Raw genomic sequence first — 22,325 nt, forward strand, 5'->3', positions numbered from 1 at the left:
TCTTGTTGGCCATTTCTTTGGAGTAGAAAACATGCAAATTTCTATTTACAAGTGGATTAAGATTGACATTTTGAGAGTAATTTTTACTCTTTTTCACATTAGTAGGTCTAGAGTTAATTTTTTGTAGCTTTCTTGGTTTTGTGTTAGGGTATTTTAATGCTAAAACTGCACAAATTCACATCCATTCATATTGGATAGTGGCATGTTTATTACAACTACAATGATTTGGTTCAAATCATTGCTCAAATTGTAATTGAGCAATGTCACCAAATCATTACCCAATTTAGATTTCATGCACTGCATACAACACCATGTTTACACAGTTTCAAGTGTGCCTTATCTGTATATTAGCATCATGATGACTCTCGTTGCCAAACTTTATGTGACTGCTTAACTAATTGATGTGAGTCTGGGAAGCATAATTCCTCTTATCTTTATCTGCATGTGAAACTATTTTTGTTAGCAGTATTACCCATAGCAAAGCAGTAGAGATAGAGATTTGGAGATCAGAAACCAGCAAACAAGAATTAAATGTGTGAGACCCAGTAGAACTTTGTGAATTGATCTCATTTCTTGTCCTTCCTCCAGGGAAAAGTTCATTCATCAAAGCTAATTGTTTTCCTCTCTCTTTTTAAAATCTTCTTTAAGTATTTTAATTTTATTCAGTTTCATATTTTGAAACAGGTAAGTGTTTGTTCTATTACTCTGCTATTCTCCTAAAAACTAGGAAACTTCTAGTTTGGGTTTTCCATCTTTCCTCTTCACAGTGATGATAGGTAGTTTGGTTCATTGAGTTGTATTTTTTTTTCATTTTCCTTACTGAAGGCAAACCCTAAACGTTTTTCTCCGTTATTATATTAGGAATTTGTACTGACCCCAGCTTAAGCATTGGGTCATAATCAAATTTGTTTCTGGAAACCTTTGAATTTACACTTCCACAATATAATTATATCATGCGTATATGTTTATGTATATCTTAGATAATTCCTTTAGAGCTGGAGGCACTATCAGAAGTATTATTGTGATTTTCATGTGGGTTGCCACTCAAGCTAATTTATTCAATATAGGATGCATTTATTGCTCTGCAAAAGAGTGTACATTGGGTACGTTCCTGCACTGAAGTTATTTCAATGATAACTCAAGTATATTGCACTTTATTGCACAGGATATACTCATACAGAGCGTCTCTGGTATCACATTCTAGACACTGTCTTTTATATCTTACACACCACCTCTTTCTTGAACAATGTTGGTAAGATTGGAATACACTATTCCTTTTCTTCATTAGCATTAATACTGCCCCTTCTCCATTTAAATATTATATCCAATACATGCAAGTATGTGAGTCATCTGTTATTTACTGAAACACCTTCCTTTTCTTCAGTTTCTGATGAACCAGACCTACTTTCCTCAAAAACTCTGGCAGAAATGTAGCTTGAAGTATAAATGAGGTACTCAACAACTGAAAATGGCCAATATTTGAATTCTCTTTCAAAATGTGAAGTTAACAGTGTTAGACACTTTGGGATGTGCTGAGTGACAGTTATTCGGCATATTCTTCATAAAGACTCTCAAGCATTGTTAGTCTGCACAATAGTTGTTGAAAAAGCCTGAGTAAAGCTCACCTGCTGAGCCAAATACCTTCTGAAAACAAGGAACTGGAGCTGAAGGATAATCACAATTTATAGAGCAGACTTTCTGTGGGCTTGCAGTCATCTTTGACAAAGCACTGCTGATGAATACTAGAAGCTGGTGATACTTAATTACATTTCAGTTTGCTTCTGAGAGTAATTTTTTTTGTGGAATTAACTGATTGTTGGACCATATGAAAGAATACACTATTCTGGAACCTCTGCTAGCCTTTGCTGCAGCAGGGTAACAGGCAAAGTCAAATATTCATTGCCTGGGATAAACGTTTGTGTTTTGTTTAACTTAATCTTTTCAAACATATTTGCTAGTGGAATTTAATTACTAGCCAGCTCCTTCAAAAGCAGAAATCCCCAGTATCCCTGAGTTGTCTTTGCACAGTGCATATTATCTCCCTTCTAGACTGATGTGCTTCAGAGACCAATAAAGGCAGTCTTCAAGAAAGCTTGAATTGAGGTAGCTTTGATGAATAGACAATACACTCCTGTGTACTTTTCACCGGAGTCTGGTCTGGAAGAACAGAAAAACTTATCCTGTGCTTGGGAACATGGTTGGATGACAACAGTGTAATTTTTGTTAGAAGAAAGAAACCACAAGTAAGGAGAAAATCTGCATCAGAGTAATGCTCACCTTGTTCTGTATTGTATCATTCAACTAGCTACTCAAATATCTGCTCTAATAATTTTGCATGTGGGGATTATATATTCTTCATGTGAAGCTTTATTTGCAGTTGCAGTAATATATTTATTTCTCCCATTGGAGTTAGGTATCTTCATGCATTCTCAGAAGGTATGACATTAAGATCATTCAGTTGCAATTCAGCCTGGGCACTTCTTTGTTAAGCACTCTCCTCAGTTATGTATTCCACTGAATCTGATAGTTTTTGTCTTCACAGTCACACAAATTTTGACTTTAGTAGAGTGCTTTCCAGTAACTCAGGGCATTATGTAAGAGACATTCCACATGCTGCAGGGTAGTGCTGGGTCTTAATCCACATAGGATCATATTATCTGAGAAAGATCACGCCTTCCCATGAGAGACAAATGACAAATTCAACCAAGTAATTTTAAAGCAGTACAATGCACATCTTTCCTCTGAAAAGACAGTGAGGGGATTTGATAATTAACAGAATGCCTTATCTTTTTCTGAAATCGCTGTCTTGTGGCACTTGCAGTTTTTGCAAAGCAGCTTTATTCTCTGTCTGTTTTTATTCCAGGTGATGGAACGATGGGAGAATCAAGGCAGCCCTCAGACAAGCCTATCTGCTCCAGCTCTGCCACAGAATATTCCCTACCCACCCACTCTTCACAGGAGTTCATTTCCCGATTCAACAGAGGCCTTTGATCCACGGAAACCTGACCCATATGAGCTGTATGAGAAATCAAGAGCTATTTATGAAAGTAGGCGTAAGTGAAAATCCAGTTCATCCTGCTGGCCATTTAAGATTTTATTTTTTTGCCTATGAATGTGCCATCACTGACGCAATTCTCCTTAATTAACTTTTGTGATTTAAAGGAAGAAACTATAATCCCAGTTAATATAGGGCATTTCAAAAAATCTGCACTTGCATATTTTCCAAAATCTTCCTAGATTTAGTTTTGCTTCCTAATATTTCCGTTCTCCTCGTTTTGATGGAAGTCCTTAGTGAATAGTATATATGCCACTCTATTTTGATGTGCTAGTTTTCTTTATGATTTACAAATAAGAGGATGTGAAATTATCAATATAGTTGTTACATTTGCTTTCAGATCTACATTTATAGAAGAAATTTCCACTTTCTTTCATTTATAAAAATGGCTGTGACAAGTTATGACATTGTCTATGATAGTTAGAAAGAAATTCATAGTTATAAAACAGTACTGAGCTGTCAACATGCCTATCTTGATTTAATTTTGTTTTTAAATAATATACCACGTATTTTCCACAACAAGAATAAAAGGGGTTAAACTCATATATTCCTTCCCATAAAGAACATTTTTTCAAAATTGTGAGTTTCTTCACTGCAGTTTTTACTTGCACACATCACCTTTCAATTTGTTTTATAAATTACTTTATCTGATAACCCAAATTGCTTTATTAATTACACATGAAATATTGCTCTACAGCAAATAAACTTATTTATTTTAGATGAGCCCTAATCTATCATGATCCATGATCTGGGAGGTGCAAAATGGTAAAGGAAAAGAAGGAAATATACTGTTGTCCTCCACAAGGATATCTCACTGAGGTTTCTCAGTACCTTGTCCTTAATTCTTTAGTTACAAATTCAGCACCTCCTGTTTGGCTTTGGTATTTCCAGTCTTCAACACTGCAGGAAAATAAGAGTTCATTATACACCAACTCTAAATTAATTTTAACTCTAGTATCTAAACTGCATCTCACATTCCTCTATTGTTTGCTACTATGACAAGTGTCACCATCTTTCCCCACCGTGTAAGCATCCATGTAAGGGGAACTTCCTTGAATAGAAATTGTCAACTTAAAATTCACTTTTCACAGTCCAGATTTTTCTTCCTTTTTACTTTTTTTTTCCGTTCTTTCAATAAGTGCTTATAATGAAGTTCCAAAGTTTAAATCTAAGTGCTAAAACAAATTAGTGGCATTATTCAGCAATACCATTTATTTTATTTACCTTAAATATGGATCTGTGGACTTACAGCAGACCCCCTATAAAAACTATAAAACCACTACGTAAAAACTATAAAAACTATAAAAACTGCTTGATCTTTGATCATGAACTGTTTCAGTGTCTTTTATAGATATATAGATAGACTATAGATAAATATAAAGATTATAAAGATTTGCCAGAGCAGAAATGCCATTCCACAGTGTTGAGATTTGGAACTATAAAGACAAATGAAAGAAGAGAAGTATTTCATAGTCAGCAAGGGTTTTAATCCTCTCTACTGAAAATACTTTTGTCTTTGTTTATTGCTTTAAGGAAAGGAAAACCCTTTGTAAATAATTGCTTCACATGTGGATAGTTTCTCTATGTGAAGCATTTAAGCAAAAATCTGAACTTTCCATTCAACAAGGTCACAGCTCTCCTGTGCGGTTAAAGCCATCAAGAGTGGAAAAATACAGATTTCCTATACCAAAAGAAATATATTTGAAAGACAATTAAGAAAAAATTGCATATGTCATATTTATATATGAAATATTTATATTGCACCTTCTTTGGTATTGATCCTCGATATAAATATTTCCTTACCTATAAAATTTCCGTAAATATTAATGAAAGCAAATAGGCTCAGTCAATGTTTGCCCTTCATAGGACTGTGGGAATACAGACATGATGTCAAGGACAAAGATTAGCTTACAGCCTGAGCCAATGACACACTACACCAGAAGATATATTGCACCATTCAATAAAAGAATGAAGTGATTCATTATCATTCGTGGGTGCCTTCTATGAGTTTTCTGTTTGCTTCCTTGACCAACATGAACTCCAGTCTTTGATTGGTACAATCTACTTTGTACAGGAGCACATGTTATGCCAGAGGAAGAATGGATAATTCATAGGTTGGAATTATATTAAAACCTGTGTTCAGATGATATAACTGTATTTGAGTTCTGTCCAAGAGGGAAATGGAAACTGGCAACCTAGACAAAATAAGAATTAAAATCATGAAAATCCTAGGCCCAGAACAAGAAAGTGAGGGATGAAAGCAAGACTGCAGTAAGTGCTCCTCTCAGATTTCTAAGTGTCCTGATATTCCAGCTAACCCTGAAAGCTTTAACCTCTTCTCTTCTGACAGACATGCTAAAAACTTCTCCACAATACTTTGATTCCACTGTTCCCAACTAGTCTCTTCTGCATTTATTCATATCCCTTGGTCATAAGCAATTGCTTTCAAGTATCTTTCATGTCCCTGACTTTTTTGTTTCATAAATGCCATCAGCACATCCGCAAATTCAGTTTGTCATGCCATTGCTTTTGTTGGTTTTTGTTTTGTTTTGTGTTTGTTTGTTGTCTTATTTTGATTTAGTTCTTTACATAGTGCTAGCATTTCCTGAAGTGAGAGAAAAAAAAAACAGGCAGGAAATCCATTACTGAGTCAAGAAGTTGTCATCCAAATTGAGTATATGGGAGGCAAGATAATTCCAAGTTCCAAGATAATACACACGTAGTTTCCTGCCATGTGGCTGTGTCAAGCTGGTTGTCTTTAAGTGCACAGGAAAAGTTCAGCCTTCGGTATTTTTTCAAGTCCTCCTTATCTCAAAGAAAGCTTGCCTTATCTCTTGGCAAGAGCTGAAAAGAAAGAGATTTGTCTCCTAAAAATAGCACAAGAAAGTGAACAATCATGACCTAGAAAATTCAGAAAAAGTGGTGCTGGATTTTGGTTCCCTTCACTGGGGGGCTGTTATTAAACAGTTCCCTTTCATACTGCTATAGCTCTGAATCTCTATGGATTGGCTTATCAGAGGATCTCACTGCAATCAGCACTCACCAGGACCACATCAAAGCCTCCTGCTTCCCCATCAAGGAGATGGGTGCATTGTGCATCACAGTGTGGTGGTGTGAGCACAAGTGACGTGACTCAAAGCTGAGCAAGAGCTAGAACCAAGAACTCTTACCACAAGCTTTTGCTCTGTCCGCTAGATATGCTCACCCTTACCTACTGATAGCAGGAGAGAGTCTCCAAGCATGAAGTCACCACAAAACAAAATCATTTTCATTCTACAGAAGTGTTTCTCCACCCCAGGTATATGAAGGGTCTGCATGACCCTGTGCAGTAGGGACGTTTCAATTTTTAATGATCACACATGAGTTACGAAGGACCTCTACAAAACCTGAAATGATTTTGTAGAGGATGTTCTCGCAATATGGATCTGAGATAAATCAAATGATGCATAATTAGAAAACTGGAGGCAATAGTATTTTGTAAGTTGTAGCTCCTTGGAAAATTTTTTGTCACCTGTTAGCTGTTGCCTGTCAGCTCTTACCCATCAGCTGCCACCTTCCTCTGCTGTCACCTGCCATCAGCTCTGTTCAACAGCTCAAAATAGCCAAAAAGGAGCATAAACTGTTTCCCAAGATTGATGAAGTCACATCTTCAAAAATAGCTGTCTGAAAGTAAAAGAATGGAAATTGTTTTTTTACTTCTTTCTCACTCCTTTCTGCAGCTACATCTCTTCTGCTTTTTTTTTTTTCTTCTCCCCATTAATGAAAACCTATGCAGCTCTCTGCTGTCAGCATTTTCCACCAGACTTAGAAATGGAGGAGAATCTTTGCTCAAATAATTGGATTATTTTTCGTTTTTTCCATCCAAATATACAATTTAGATGTCTTAAAGACAAATCCTTTAACTTCTTTCTCCTTACGAAAACTCTTGCAGTGTGACAGCCCTGTGACTCTGAGGATAATCATACCTCATTATCAGGAGGAAAATCAAACATGACACATCAGATCAGGAATTTCATGTTAATAAAACAAACTGTGAGTCCATGTGAACCACTTGTTAGAGCTATAATGAGCGCTGCAGAACTTCCTCTCCTGAATTTAACATTTTTGCCTTCAAAGATTTTCCTTATCTTATTACTTATATGGAATGATGTTTTTTTAAATACGCAGTCAAAAACTGACTTTGTCCAGAAGCCTACATAGGCAGACATCACTGAGATAGGGGACACAAAGCTGCTGGGAATCATAATGCTATAATCTCCCATTATAAAATGTGTAATATAAATTTGGCTTCATGTTTCTCTAAAGAAAACAGCAAAATGAAACATTTCTTCATAGTAATTAGGTTACATTTCTCTTTCAGTCAGTGTTGTAGTACAGGAGTGGCAATGTGACACAGAAATGCCGGTAGGAAGAACAAGATGAGCTAGTGATAAGCTCTCATTAAAAGTGAATTCTGGACAATTACAGCTCCATCTTTAGAAGAACAAAGATCCCTTCTATCCCATGTTAATTTCTCTCCTCACCATGGAATCATGAATTTCCCAAGTTCTTTTCAAATTTACCATCTGTCTTATGTACTGTAACTCCTTTTTCTTCCGATAAACTGGAAAGCAACCAAAAAGCAAAGTCCACCAACAATAGTGAAGCCTATAGATACTAAATGTATTAGCATAATTTGTTATTAGCCTTTATAAAATAAGACTGTTTTCTTATAGAAACTTATGAATGACTTTTACTAAGGGTCACATCAGGCATTTTAATACAAATTCCCAGTCTGCCTTTCCTCTGAAATATAATTTTAGAAATTCAAAACAAATACAATTTCAGGTGTCAGCAATAGGAAAGATTTTTCACACAGTGTTATACAGATCAATAATGTGTAACCTTGAAAATATCATTTTTGCAGGAAAGTACTAAGGCCATCAGAGTTTTCTAACTCTGATACTCATATAACATTTTAAAAAGGTGGAGTCTATAGAACCGAATGCATTATCACCCGAGAGGGTCTATGGCACAGCCTACATCAAACCAAAATTTTCTACTTGGTGCTTGTTGGCTGAAGTCCAACACTCTTAAAAATTTGAAGGAAATTTTTCACATCACTCTTAGGACCATTTTTTCAGACAGTATTTCTGCCCCTCACCAGCCCCCTTTCCCCCCCCCTCCCCCCACCCACCCCTCAAAAAAAAAATCCTCTTATTTGTTTCCATTTTTTATTACCTTTAGTGCAGGAAACTAATCAGTGTAATTCATTGTTCTGTGATAGTGTTTAATACATAGTAATCTGATGTGTTATAGAAATATGAATGTATGGGTGAAGGGTTCTAGTTTGAAATTTTCCTTGTGCTCAGTTTGCCAAATCACTCAGCCTCTCTGCTCAGCAGTTCCTGCCTCAGTGACATATGCCTGCCTTCACTTAGTAAATAATAGACTAATTTACTGATTATTGTGTAGTAGCATCAAACTGGTTCTTGACCTAGAGTATGAACAACTGGGTTGTAGAAAGATAATTTCTCTGAGTAATTTCCAGACAGGACGAGTTGTTGTTTTCCTTACATCTGTTTCTACCCCAAGCGAGAGATTAAGAGCTAGAAAAAGATTAAGACTTCATATTACTAAATGAATGCAATTTTATTTTTTTTTTTGTAAGAATTTACTATTAATGAAAGGAAAGGAAATTTAGCAGACCAACTTCAAATAATTTCATGTTGTTCATCTCTGCAGAAAGAGTTACTCACCATGGCAAAATGGATTTGTTGATTATAAGAACTGACAGTGAAACCAAAAGCATTTTCAAATGGAATTATAAGAATACCATCATCACAGTACTGTGGATGTAAAGTGCTTTTGATTGCTGGATTATAAAGTAGATCCCAAATGACCTACACTAATCTGAAGTGTCAGTTTTACAATTGATTGCAGTATTAAAGATGCAGTATTCCTTTCTCTCAAACAATTTACAGTTTATTAAGAGGTGTACAAATAGATTTTCATCTATAAAGTAATAGGGTGCACATTAGAAGTCAAAATACTAGTTTAAGTACTTACTGACTTGCAAGTGTTGGAACTTGGTCGCACATTACCATCTTCTGCAGAGCAGGGCATGAGACCAATGGGAACAGCATCACCTGTGTGCAGCTTCAGTCTGCTCCTTGTCCACATTTGGAAAGGGCAGCATTATGTGATCATATTCATCCTGTTCATTTGTAAAACTCCCATTTACCTAAAGCATGGGTAGAACTGAGATGCTGAAACATCACTTTCATTTCAGGAATGTGGCTGGTTTTTAGTTTATTTCATTTTCATAAATACTTATTTATGATTTCAGTTTCAAAACTATGAATACTTAAAGTGAATTGAGATTCTGTAAATTATTTTAAATTAAACAGTAATCCAAACCTGCAAGCTTTTTACTATCCCATCTTCTAATAATAAACTTACCCTTCATCTGATCTGGACAAAATCTTGGTGTACCACAAATCTTTCCCAACCAGTGTGTCATGTGCTTGTCCAGAGAAAAGTAAGAATTCCTTATATAATTGTGTGCTTGACTTGGAGTTAGCTATGAGTAAAGTAGTATTTCTCCTTGCTTCTAAGTGTCTAGAAGTTCCTAGAAATTTCACTTTATATTATGATGTTTAGAAATAAGATCTAGGAAGCTTAGAAATGACTTCTAATAGAGGCAATTCTACAGCCAATACCTTGTCTTTTATTTCCAGTATAACAGCTGGCCTAATAAAAGATACTACAAATCTCCCTACCTCTAGAAACAAGACCTTACCAAATTAGAAACTTTGTTATCTCCTCCTATAGACAGATGGATAACAGGAATGTAAGACATTTGGTTCAGGTGAGGTGACCAACTCTAGAGAGAATGGAAGCAGCTCTTAACCACTTTCTATAAGGAAAAGAAACCAGAACTAAACAAATCAAGCAAACTTTCTTTCTATTTATTGTGAATTCACTCCTTTCCTAGAAGTGATAGTGAAGTAATCTCACAGGTGACTGGCATTTTAGCCACTGTTTGAGCTTGCAAGTCTGAATCTCCATTTCATTTTATGCAGTTTATTGAGAGAACTGGATTAACCGATGAAAAGGAAATGTTTAGAAGAAATCTTCAAGTATAAAAGTTACTACAGAAGAAAAGAGCAGTAAGAAGTTCTCCTTGTCTACCCAGCTAAGAAGTAGTGGGATAAAACTGCAGCATGCTACATTTGATAAAGATTATAAAAGCATTTAGATGTAAGGATATTTTGTAACTACTTCTAGGGATTTCTTAGAGAACCTGTAGAGCCACAGCAAGCGGAAATTTTCAAGAACATTTTACAGCCAGTGAATCCAACAGGGAGCAGATGGGCTGAAGTAAAGCAGGGGATGGCCATACAAGCAGTAAACAGCCTCACAATTCAGAACTTCCTTTTGCACTGCCATCTACTCCAGCATGCAAAGTATCAGCAGCGAAACAGCACTTGGAGCTGCTGCTGCTGCTGAAACAGTCTGTCCCAACAAAAACACCTCTTCTTTTGCCCTTCTGCGCCCTTTCCATGCAACAGCAGGCAGGGCTCTGCAGCCATCACATGCATGTTCAGCTGCTGCTCTGAAGGACAGAGGAAATGAAAAGACATATTTGCATGGGAAAGACAGGCTCTGTGTGTAGGATGCTATTGGAGGTTCCTATTATCCAAAGCTTTCCCCTGAAATTACCAGAACTGGATCACTTGGAGATAGGCAGATTCATTTCAGAAATGTTTTGATGTCTGCTTCAGTCTGCACAGATGCTGAGTAAATGGGTAATAGTCTATGATTGTGTTTTTTTAAACCATTGAGATTAAAAAAAAAATTGAGATTGTGGTTTTTTAATCTATTGAGATGACATCTACAAGAAACGCAAAAAGGCAAAAGAGAGGAAAAAATCAGTTAATATAGATGCCTTGAGACATTATGAAAAAAGAACTCAGTCTTCTCATTATGCTTTAATTTTGCAGAAGTAAAAGATGTAGGATGTGGACAGGGATACTGGAGAGGCTCTTCTCGTACTGGTGAATCCTCTACCCAGCCTCCCTCATCTTCCTTCTCTCATCTCCCTCATTAAGACTTGCACAAATCGTAATCATTCTATATTTGCAGTGCTGTCTGCATGCATTTAAAAGATCTGTTCATAGTTGTGGTGGTGGGCAGCTGGTCTCTTTGTGCTGCCCTCTCCAAACATGCCTTCTGCTGCCACATTTCCTGAAAGGTGGAAACAGAACATTTTATGTAGTCAAATATTAGAAAATGTCAAAATGCACTTACTGATGGAGCAGGAAGTAAATGGAAGGTTTTAAACTGCCATACATAAAGGTTAGTTGCCTATAAAAAGTAATTCACAGGTTTTTATAAAAAAGATCTTGCTAGAATCTGTCAGCATTTCGTAAAATTACCAGTTCAGTTTGTTCTTAGCAGATAGAAGACATCAGGATGTGTAGAAATGGTATGCATTCTGCCTGGCTGGGAACCAGTGGTCCTTCTGCTTGTCTTGAAATTCCAGGGTCTTTGAGCCTGGAATTACGTGAGTTTTGGAAATAACTACCTGTAACCTGCATTTGACATGGGCAGATGTTGCCAATAAAACTTCTTATTTTATGTTAAATGTTCTTCGGATCTCATCCCTCTTTTGACTTTTTTTACAAGTTCCTAACAGCTTGCCTGTCACATGAGCCCAGACATTTAAAGATGATGTTCTATTTTTCGAAGTGCCAGAAAGAATTACAAAGATCCTAGACCCTACTGCTGGTAGCAGATTCCTCCTAATTGGAATGCAGCTTTGCTGTGTTTACAAAAAATGAAGGTCTGCACTTTGATTTATCTTTCTGGCAGTCATATGTTCAAGAACTTTCAGGCTTGATTCAACAGCTCAGCATAGCAAAATAACAAGTTTCGTATGTGTGAATTTCTAAATTGCAACAATAGCAAATGCTAGATGTTGAATGGTAGATTATGAGAAGTAATGACAAGTAACACCAAGAGACTCTACACGAGATTCTTCAGAGAAAAGATACCCATATTGGATCAAAAGCCGGGTAAGACTTAATGACAGAATCTCTGAAGGAAGCTAGCTTATTGACAGGCACTTTTGCTTGAGTACAGTCAGAAGTGTACCAAATGATACTGCTAACTGACCAAAAAAAAAGTTACTATCTTAACAAGTTGTTCCTCAGTTTGTCACAATTTGAGCACATTTTTTCTTCTTTCACTTTGCTTCTTGAGGCCAAGTCTATGGGATATTAGAGTGCCTGGAAGCAGAACCAAAAATAGAATGAACCAATCTTAGAGCAGCTCATAAGAGTAATTCTAGCTGGGTGACCAACAGAAAAGGGTTGGGTGCTCAGCTTATTGAGACTATCAAGATGAAATCGTACATTAAAATCATTGAAAAGATGTGAGTAAAAAGAATCATTTCTCCAAGTTTGCAGTGGAGCAGCATCTGTGTCCAAGGTGCTGGTTTTCAAGAGTTGTACTGGTGGAATAATTTACATTTAGATAGCACTCCTCATTTGAGATATATCTAATCAGTTTATAAAATCTAAAGCATGTGAAGAAACTAATTTTCACCTCTGAAGTAAAGACATTCAACCACCTAGAAACTAAAACACTATGGTCCACATGACACAACTTATGACACAACAGGCGAACACAAATATAACTGGAGCACAATAATCAAAGGCATGTTTCTGTCCACTCGATTCTCTAGACCTTAGGTAAGCAGGGTATCAGTCTTCTGAAACAGAAACCAAGAGCAGATCATGTCAATCATGTAAATACATTTACCAAAAAATAAAGAAATAAGGCATTTGGTAGCATCTATCTTTATTTTGGGGGCAATGTGACTGGTAATGATATTTTAGTTTAGAGTCATATGAACATGCTAGGGCTTTATTTACTTGTTTACTCTCAGTAGGCCAATGCAAATAACTTCTGGTCAAGGATGTTTTGCATTCCATTCTGGATACTGCAGGGATCATAACACATAGTCTGTTACAGCATGTCAAAATCATCAAAAGAAATGTAACAGTGAATTTAGCTATGCATTTGTTCCTGACTCCTCTCATGCCAGCAAGGTAGCTGTATGTGAAAACGAACTAATGATTAGTGCCCTGTATGCAAAATGCAGCTACCTTGAAACTACCTGCATGAAAAGTGAATTCACCTGTATTTGCCTTTACATACAACCGTTTTTATTGGCCCCTGGCAAAATCTTGTTCTTCATGGTGATAAAAGACAGTTTGCAGTTGAGTTGGATAGAAGCAATGATCAAGTCATTTAAACACAGCCATTAAATCTTTCATTTTATTGCTGTGCTTGAATAAGCACAAATATTGTCACTAAATTCCATAATTATAAATACATTAACAGTTTTATCTTCATCATAAACAATCTTCTGTTGAAAGAATGCTACCATCATGCCGTCTATTTCACTTTACTTAGAAATGGACAGAGTTCTACATGTAGCAGGAACATATACTATCTATAAAATCAGGAAGGAGGGGAAGAGGAAAAAGATGTGCAATAAAAATTGGAAATTGCCCTTTGGTAATTCAAAATACAGCAGAAAAAGTGATGCTGCATCTTTAAATAAATTGAGAAATTTATTTCATCTTTGATTCCCCATTTTCCTATTCAGAACAAGTGCTGCCCAGGACTGGTTTTCGAGTGGATTCCTCTGGCAAGTATTATTCAGTCTTCATTGTCCTGTAAACTAATTGTCCTTCATTTTATGTTTGAGTAATTCTTGTTTTTTAATCATTTCTCTAGATTGTGGCCAGTCACGGCTGGCCAGTCACCATTTCATCTTTGTATGAGTTTTGCAGTGTAATAGAATGCTAAGTCTTAATCTTTTTATACAGTAGGTCTATATATTGAGCAAGAAGGATTTATTTTTCCTCAGCAAGTCTTTGTGTGTGTTTTAGTGTTTTACATCTGCTTTTGCATGGTAGTGTTCACCCTTTAACTTAATAATTTTCCATAGCTCGTGTCCAAAATTTATCTTAAGCATTACTTTGTGCAAAAAATGAAATTAAATCTATCATTTGCTAAAGGACAGAACTGATTTATTATGCAGACGAAACATTCCTTGCTACCTACTTATATCTTATTCTATAAAAATGTAAAAGCAAAATATTTCAAAAAAAGCTTTCTCTGATGTTTGAATCAACATTGGTCTTGTACAGTGGCAATGGATGTGATTGAAAAACAGCAGTGTTTCATTTCCTGATGTAATCTTAAGTGAACACTTAAAACACGACATCTCGTACAAAGAAGGCTGTTTTGACAATCCCTCTGAAATCCATTCTAGCCCCAAGCAGCTTGCATAGGGCTCCTAAATTAAATATGATTTGGGGTTGACTTTGCATACCCCAGTAGAGTTTATAGGTTGAATAGGTTTGAATGCTTTAAAAAAAAAAAATTATTATTATTATTTTTATAATGGTATGTATATTTACTAGCCTTTCCTCTCTATAAATATGAAGAGGAAACATCCAGGAAGACTGTAGAATTACTGCAGCCAAGCTCTTCATCTTTGCTTTAATTGCAGTGTAGATGAGTTTTAATTAAAACAAAAAATTCTTCTCAACACTTACAGCATAGCTTCAAATACTGGCTTTATCACTGTAAAAATCATTTGGCATTTGTGCAACTTGACTCATACAGAAAATGAATTAATCATTGCCAAAAATATATTTTCTCAACACGCATTTTAGAAACAATTGCAAGTACACTTATCAATGTATAATGCACATTGGAATTCAAGTGAATACAGTATAGAAATGTACCTGGGAGTTGATAATCATCACATCTGCACCTACAAGATCTCACTATTGTTCAGTAGTAATCTGTTCTGGTGCCTTTACATTTGAAGCAAATTCTCTGTCAGGAACCAAAAAGCACAATTTCTCAGTGCTCTTTGTCATCCTCATTGTGCAGCAATCATTAGATAGCAGCTTTTCCTATACCACTCTTAAATTCATGGGGAGTCAGTTGGTATGTAGCAGAGAGAATTGGTTTTGTCTCTTGTAGGACAAATGATTATTTTAAAGAGCATTCTTTTACACAAGGGAAAAGAAATAAGCAATATGCTATAATTATAAAAAGGCAGTAAATTTACTAACAGGAAAACCTAAAGTTATTTTTCTAGTGCACACATGCAGAAAAGTAAAGGAGGGCAGGGATTATTCTTGCACAAGATACTTGTATTATAAATTCAGAAATATTGGCTGCAAGCTAAAAATCTCTTTACAGTGAATCTGATAGGACATAGGATATTCAGATGAATTACATTGGGTGGAAGTAAAAGTAAACTGTGTAAAAGACTAATTTAGACTCGGCTTGACTCCTCTGCCTGCAAACCTGTTCATTTCTTCCAATCTGGCACAAACCATGAGGTTCCAATATAGCTTACTAAAGGAAGAAAAAAAAAAACAAAACAAGGCATGTTTTCCATAAAAAAGTCATATTAACCAACTATTTGCTGTCTATTGCAAGGCCCAGAAGTGTCATTTGACTTTAAGTATAGGTAATTTTCTTTGTGAGTATGATCTATTGAAAATCAGCTCCTGCAAGAAAAGGCAAAATTCAGCTTATCTAACAATCTCTTTTGATGACAAAAAATGCCAGAATCATAGAGAACTAAGCTCTAAAGATATATCAGAGGAAATGTAATCACTTATGCAGTTAGGAGTACTTGACCACTGTACATTTAGGAATATTGAAATAGCTAGCATATGGTAGTAGAGATTTTTAGTAAATCTACAAAGCATGGGTTGCTGGAGTAAGAGCATGTCATATTGAATGAATTATGTAGCTTTTAAAAATGGAGAAAAAAAATCAGCAAGACTTTACAGCATATTTTCAATTAAAGAGAATTAACTACCAGGACGGTGGTAGACTGAGACATAATGCAAAAAAACAATGGTTGTTTGCAACAGACTAACCTGATAACTGATTTTTTCTACCTAACTAATGGCACGTTTAATCAATCTAGATTTCAGCTGGATAGTTTACTGATTGCCACTTGTAACTGAGGCACTTCCATGTTAGCCTGGAGAAGACAGTTCTTAACACAATATAAAGAGGAATGTCTAGAAAGCGGATAAGCAATTATACTAAAAGAATAGTTTCCGAACTGAAGGGATGAGTGGAAAGCCTTGCAGTAGCTCTTCTGTTTAATTTTTGTTAATGAACTAAGCACAAAAACAAATGGTGGAAGTCAAATCCATATTCAGGCATGTAATTTCAGGTATCTGTGGAGTAGTTGTCGCCAGACCAATGGAGAGGCATCAGTGCAGCCAACGGAGTCATGTATGACAACAGTCATACAAGCATGAAAGGTGAAACAACCAGAACAGCAACGGAGGAAATGCTCTCAAGTATATTAGTCAGTCAGCAGACAAGATAATACGGTATCTCAGCCAAAGAACAAGTGTAATCATAGCGTGTAAAATCAGTAAAAATGCTGTAAGAGGTGACCCAGTGACAGAGATCATGAAGAGGCTCAGATACACAGTGCATTCTTTGTTTATGTCTCCACTGAAAAGGTTTCTGTGCTGTTCACTTACAAAAAACATTGTGATAGCAGGAAGCTGGACTAGATGATGAGCTAGATAGTTCTTTCCACTCCGTTTCTATTGCTCAGTGGGACAAAAAAAAGCATTACTTTTAAAGGCAACTCACTTTCCTGAGAGGAGTTGGCAGAGAATGGGTTCTATAGACTTTCACCTCTTTGGTGAAAAGGTTCTTCTGAGCAAGGGTATGGCTAGAGTTAGTTAATCCAAAACTGTGTTAGAACTCAGAAAAGAAGAATATCCCCACATACCTTTTTATGGCCAACCTGTCTTACGTGGACCATTCTAGACAAATAGAAAAATAGACTCATTTTAAAGAATTAATGCCTCTTATTTTAGAGTCTGATCTGACATTGGTTTTAATCAGTGTTGTAAATGTATGTGTTCAAGTGAATTATTCGTCTGTGTGCCAGAGCATGTATTTTTCACAACTGAACTTTCTTATACTTGCCCAACTCTGCATATCCACCCGTGTGTGCACCAAAAAAAAAGTAAGGCTTAATTTGCAGCCAACTGATGGAAGCAGTGCCTTTGACTGTTAAGACCTACTGTTAGACCCTACTGTGTATATCTGCAAGGTAATCTCCCTAATAATAAGCCAAGTTCTTTGCTGTATAAGCAAGTCAGGTAAGGACGGAGCATTGTTTTCATCTTGAAATTCCTTTACCTCTCACAACTTTTGAACAACCTTTGCATTAAATTAACATACACACTTCATATGTTCTCTTATTCAGTGTTGAGAAACATCAAATAAGTTGAAAGAAAGTCAGAATATTAAGCTGCTAGGATCTGTTTAGGTTTTTCTTTAAATATATGAAGAGCGTGTTTGTTTTTTTTAGAGCGGTAATACTTGCATTTTACCAGCTGAAGCATTTGAGACTGATTCAGTCTCATTCCTACCAATATACATTGCTGGAGCAATGTGCCATGCTGCTTTCTAGAGAGGATTTTTATGGCATGATCATAGTACAGAGACATTGCATGTATTTCTGTGTCTGCCTTTGCATGATCTGACTAAACTAAATCAGTTTTAATTCCAAACTGGATCTGGGATCTGTCCAACCCTGCAGTTTGTGAGATGTCCACTGATGCTCTGTGGAAATGAGTAAATGAGAGTGGCTGAAGCACAGTATTTCAGCCATCTGTAGTTCCACCCCTCCTGAGGAAACACGGCATGACTGGAGACATTAGGAACAGTTTGCTGAAATAAACCTACTCAACCCTTGTTGTCTTTTGGGGTTGGCAACAAGCTGACATGCAACAAAAGCTGTCACAATTTATAGACTGAAGTATAATTTGTACAAAAGACCATTCATGCTCATTTCTTGTCTTGCTTTTGCTGATGAGCTCGAAGTATTTCTGATTGTTCAGACAAAGTGATAGTCAAAACAAACAGTTTCACAATCCATTACAGTTCCATTTTATACTATTGAAATTTTATTTAAAATTTCTCTTTGTATTTTGAGGGCATCAAGACCCAAAATAATTAGCTTTTTCAAATGAAGCTAAGGATACTTTTAAAAGAAACTGATTTTTAAACAATTCTATATTCCTGAACTGAGACATTCCAGTGCAGAACATATGTTTACAGGCATGTTATGCAGGCATATGGAAGTGTAATTTTAATGATTTGTAAAGCTGCTGAGACCTTAATTGGGTAGCATTATGGAATTCAAGTAAATTATGTTAGTTTTCAGTTTAAACCTTAAGACTTAGAGGCTTACAGTGATAGCTTTCATGAAAATTCTTTATTGGAGGTAATTCCTGAAAGTGGAGTACTTAAAAGCTACATTATATTAAAAGAAACATTGGTTTCTGTGTGTGTGGGACTAAAATGGCCTGTAATGATTATTCATCTTTTGTAAGTTGGACTGATAATTTTTCTATGTATCTTTATCTCCCATTTCAGTTTATTTTCTTTAGGTTTTAAAAACTGCAAGGAAAATACAGATTAAATGCCAGAGGTGGCTGAACAGAAAAATATTATGCAGTCTTAGGAGAAAGGCATCTTTATAACCACTATTTTGGAAAGACTTTTTCAGTACTGTTCACCTGTGAATGTGTTGTAGCTTGGGTTTAGTGTATTTTATTGAACATAATCATTCTGTAGGGCACCTACGTTTTCAAGTGTCTCTTCCTTGTCTGTGTACAGTGCATTGTGTCCCATTTATTTCCACCAGCTCTAACCAGGCTGCCATTAGTCATGTGCAATGAACACCAAAGGGGAGGGAAGGTGGTGAAAATTCTCTGGGAAAATAAACAAATAAATAAATAAAAATGATTTGCTCAGTGGTGTTTCCCTTTAAACCAGGTCCCGATTACAAGGAGTTGGATGTTCACCTTCGGAGAATGGAGTCTGGTTTTGGCTTCAGGATCCTTGGAGGAGATGAGCCTGGACAGCCTGTGAGTTATTTCTTCCTGACTTTCCTTGTTTTGTGTCTAAATTCTGTGTAGAAGTCAGGAAAAAAAAAAAAAAAAGCATAGTAATAATACAAACTGAACCCAGATGATCAGAGGGCTGGAGCACCTCTCCTGTGAAGAAAGGTTGAGAGAACTGGGCTTTTTTAGCTTGAAGAAGAGAAGGCTCCAAGGAGACCTCATTGTGGCCTTCTAGTACTTGAAGGGAGTGTATAAACAGGAGGGAGTACAACTGTTTACATGGGTTGATAGAGGTAGGACAAGGGGGAATGATTTTACACTGAGACAAGGGAGGTTTAGATTAGATATTAGAAGGAAGTTTTTCACACAGTGGGTGATGACGCACTGGAACAGGTTGCCCAAGGAGGTTGTGGATGCCCCATCCCTGGAGGCATTCAAGGCCAGGCTGGGTGTGACTCTGAGCATCCTGTTCTGGTGGTTGATAACCCTGCACATAGCAGGGGGGTTGAAACTAGATGATCATTATGATCCTTTTCAACCCAGGCCGTTCTATGATTCTGTGACTCCTTGAGCATGGTGTTACAGCTAAAGCATAATGGTTTTTTGTTCATCTAGATAAAGACAGGGCTTTCAGGTTGTCAGCATCTGAAAGATGTCTCAGTAAATTAAGCTAGAACCAGGTTTGACACAATGCATCACTCAACACTTTACTTTCCATCCTGACTTTCCAAGACTCTTTTAACTTTAGGAAGAACATTTTAAAAGACAAATTATGCAAGACTATGCCTAACTATGTACAATGCAGGCAGTATATATATATATATATATACACATAAGCTTAAAATATCCTATTTATAATGCCATTTATTTCCAGAGACACAAAAGGTCCCAGCTGGGAGCTGTAGTCCGTGTTCCAGGTTAGATAATATGATCATGTGAAGCATCTAGCATGACAACGTTAGCTTTATACTGTTTGGAAGTAAATACTCCCTTAACTAAAACACCAGACAAAGCCCACTTAGATTTATCACAGGTGAAAACAGCTATAAAATATATACAATTTTAAAAAGAAATGAGTATGTATTTTGGTAAAACATTAGATGTGTATGTAAATAAAATGATTTGAGGAGGAAAGGTAGAATTGGCACTTCCTCAGAATAACTTTGATGATATAATAATGATGTAAGTAGTTTGTTAGTGAGGACTAATCCTGGATCTATATTGATGACATTTTATTATCACAACCTTATGTGTAGTCTGAGTTCTGTGTTACCACTGTGAACCATTTCCAAGAAAATGTATAACTGATTGATAGGTTTATATATTCTGCATTCGGATTCTTACAGAGAAGTACCATTGTCATTCAGGCATTAACACTAACAAATACATGGTCCTAAGAAACACGTGAAATCCTCCATTGTCATCATCTATCAAAAATATCAAAGTTTGAAATATGGTAGTTTACTGATGTCTCCTGTGAAACGAAACAAATGCACTGTATTCTGAAGAAGATACTTCACAAAGTGCAGATTGAAACACAAAGAGTCTATTTGAGATTTGGAGCAGATTTTCAAAGCTAACCAAGGTGTGTTTATACAGAAGGACTTCAGTATCAAAATGACACTTTCATTGCCAGCACTTGTAAGTATGCCTGAAGTCACTCTGGCATTGCTCTGCTATGCGTTTTGTCCCAGTGCATCAAAAACAAGGCCACGGAGCCACCGTCCTCACATTCTGCTAAGCATCTTCCCTGTCCTCTCTGTATGGCCCAGTCAGTGTGCATTCTTTAAGCTTGCCCACTGAATGCGGCCAAAAAGGAAGTCTCTTGGGAAGTAGAGAAAACGGTCTGTTTTATCCTGCAGAAAATTGGCAAATGTGGAAGATTTGGAAATCTCTACCTGCTTAGGACAGTAGCATCTGATGGCAATTCCCACCTCATGGGAAAGTGCCCCTGACTATAGAGGTGCTCAGGCATTCTTTGGAAGTCTCTCTTGATTTCTCCTTCAATTCCATTTTCATTACAAATGGATAATTAAGTAGTCACTGAGAGTGTGTTTGGTTCTGCAGTTTGGAGGTTTATGACATTCTCAAGGGGAAAAGTGCAGCTGAAATGCCTCATCCAGAAGATGATCGTTTATATAAAATGAAATGATTTCCACCTAAAGGAGGGAGTGAGCACTGATTTAGAATATCTAGTACTCTAACAGTTAGGAATACTTGCATGAGTTGTGAGAGACATGAATTTATGTCTCAGCTCAAAAACCCAGCAGAGTGGGAATTCTGAAAGGAGTCCTTTGCCCCCCAGCCATAGGCATTATGCAGTGAACTGTCACAGAGGAAGCAGCTCTTTCAAATTTCTTTTCTGCAAAGGACTGTCCTGGCTTTATTGTGTGAAGTCAAACAAGTGCTCATGGCTGGATAGCATGTGCAGAGATAAGCACTTGCTATTTTTAAAGAGCAGGAGTGAAATGCTGCCTTCTGTGTACCACCTCCTAAGATGCTTCTCTGTCCAACTAACAATTGCTCTCAGCCTGCACTTAGCCTCAAAGCAGCTGCCTCTATTTCAGGGTTTACAAACACAAAAGCATTTACCCCCAGATGTGTCATTCTAACAGGATTTATGCCTCCCCACAAACCATTTCTCAAAGCTTCCAGGAATGAGGAGAATCTAGCCTGAGGCTGAGGAGCCTACAAGGCAGAAAGGAAGCTTAGAGTTAGGGAAGCTTAGAGTTAGAGTTAGGGAAGTTAGGGAGCAAACATCTTGGCTCTCACTCCCTTTGTGCCCGTCCACCCATTTCGCTGCCCACATTCATCCCTAGTGAAGAAGACAGACGTGCTCCACTTAAAAAAAAAAGTTTCCATCTCGTTTGTACTCCAAATATAAGAACTCTTAACTCTGTTTTCTCACCTCCACTACTTCCCTGCTCCCCCACAGACAGCCCACCCACAGCCTCCTATTCCTTTCTCCTTCAGAAAAGGAGCAGCAGCTTCTGCCTGTGCTCCAAATCTTGCATTTCCTATAAAACAAGAACTGAGACTCTTTGAAATGCTTGTTTCAGCTCTCCCGCTGTGCAGTCAGGTAACACAGAACAAAAAGAAACTTTCCTTGCCTTTTGTCTTTGTGGTTTGGTTCCTCAAAAAGAGTGTGGATTTTTCAGCATAAGACGCTACGTTTCTCAAAGAAGCAGAATCCACATAAATTTTTTCAAAACAATAGCACTGACACTATAGAGAACCTGTAACAGTTTGCTTCTAGTTACACTAGCTGCTCACCCTCAGAAGGAGAAAATGCT

General features: G+C 36.8%; 1 protein-coding gene across 3 annotated transcripts in view; it reads left to right on the plus strand.

Moving 5' to 3' along the window:
* MAGI2 (membrane associated guanylate kinase, WW and PDZ domain containing 2) overlaps positions 1 to 22,325 on the plus strand; it is a 708,774-nt gene that overhangs the window by 618,491 nt on the left and 67,958 nt on the right. For 2 of the 3 annotated variants that reach the window (XM_042872317.1, XM_042872319.1), the window contains exons 12-13: positions 2,864 to 3,053; positions 18,965 to 19,056. In XM_042872317.1, coding sequence (XP_042728251.1) covers positions 2,864 to 3,053; positions 18,965 to 19,056 — 282 coding nt within the window. The remainder of the gene's footprint in view (positions 1 to 2,863; positions 3,054 to 18,964; positions 19,057 to 22,325) is intronic. The other variant, XM_042872318.1, reaches the window with a different exon arrangement.

Source organism: Lagopus leucura, unplaced genomic scaffold (assembly GCF_019238085.1).
Source record: "Lagopus leucura isolate 7727_CA_CO unplaced genomic scaffold, USGS_WTPT01 Super-Scaffold_100008, whole genome shotgun sequence".
NCBI lineage: Eukaryota > Metazoa > Chordata > Aves > Galliformes > Phasianidae > Lagopus > Lagopus leucura.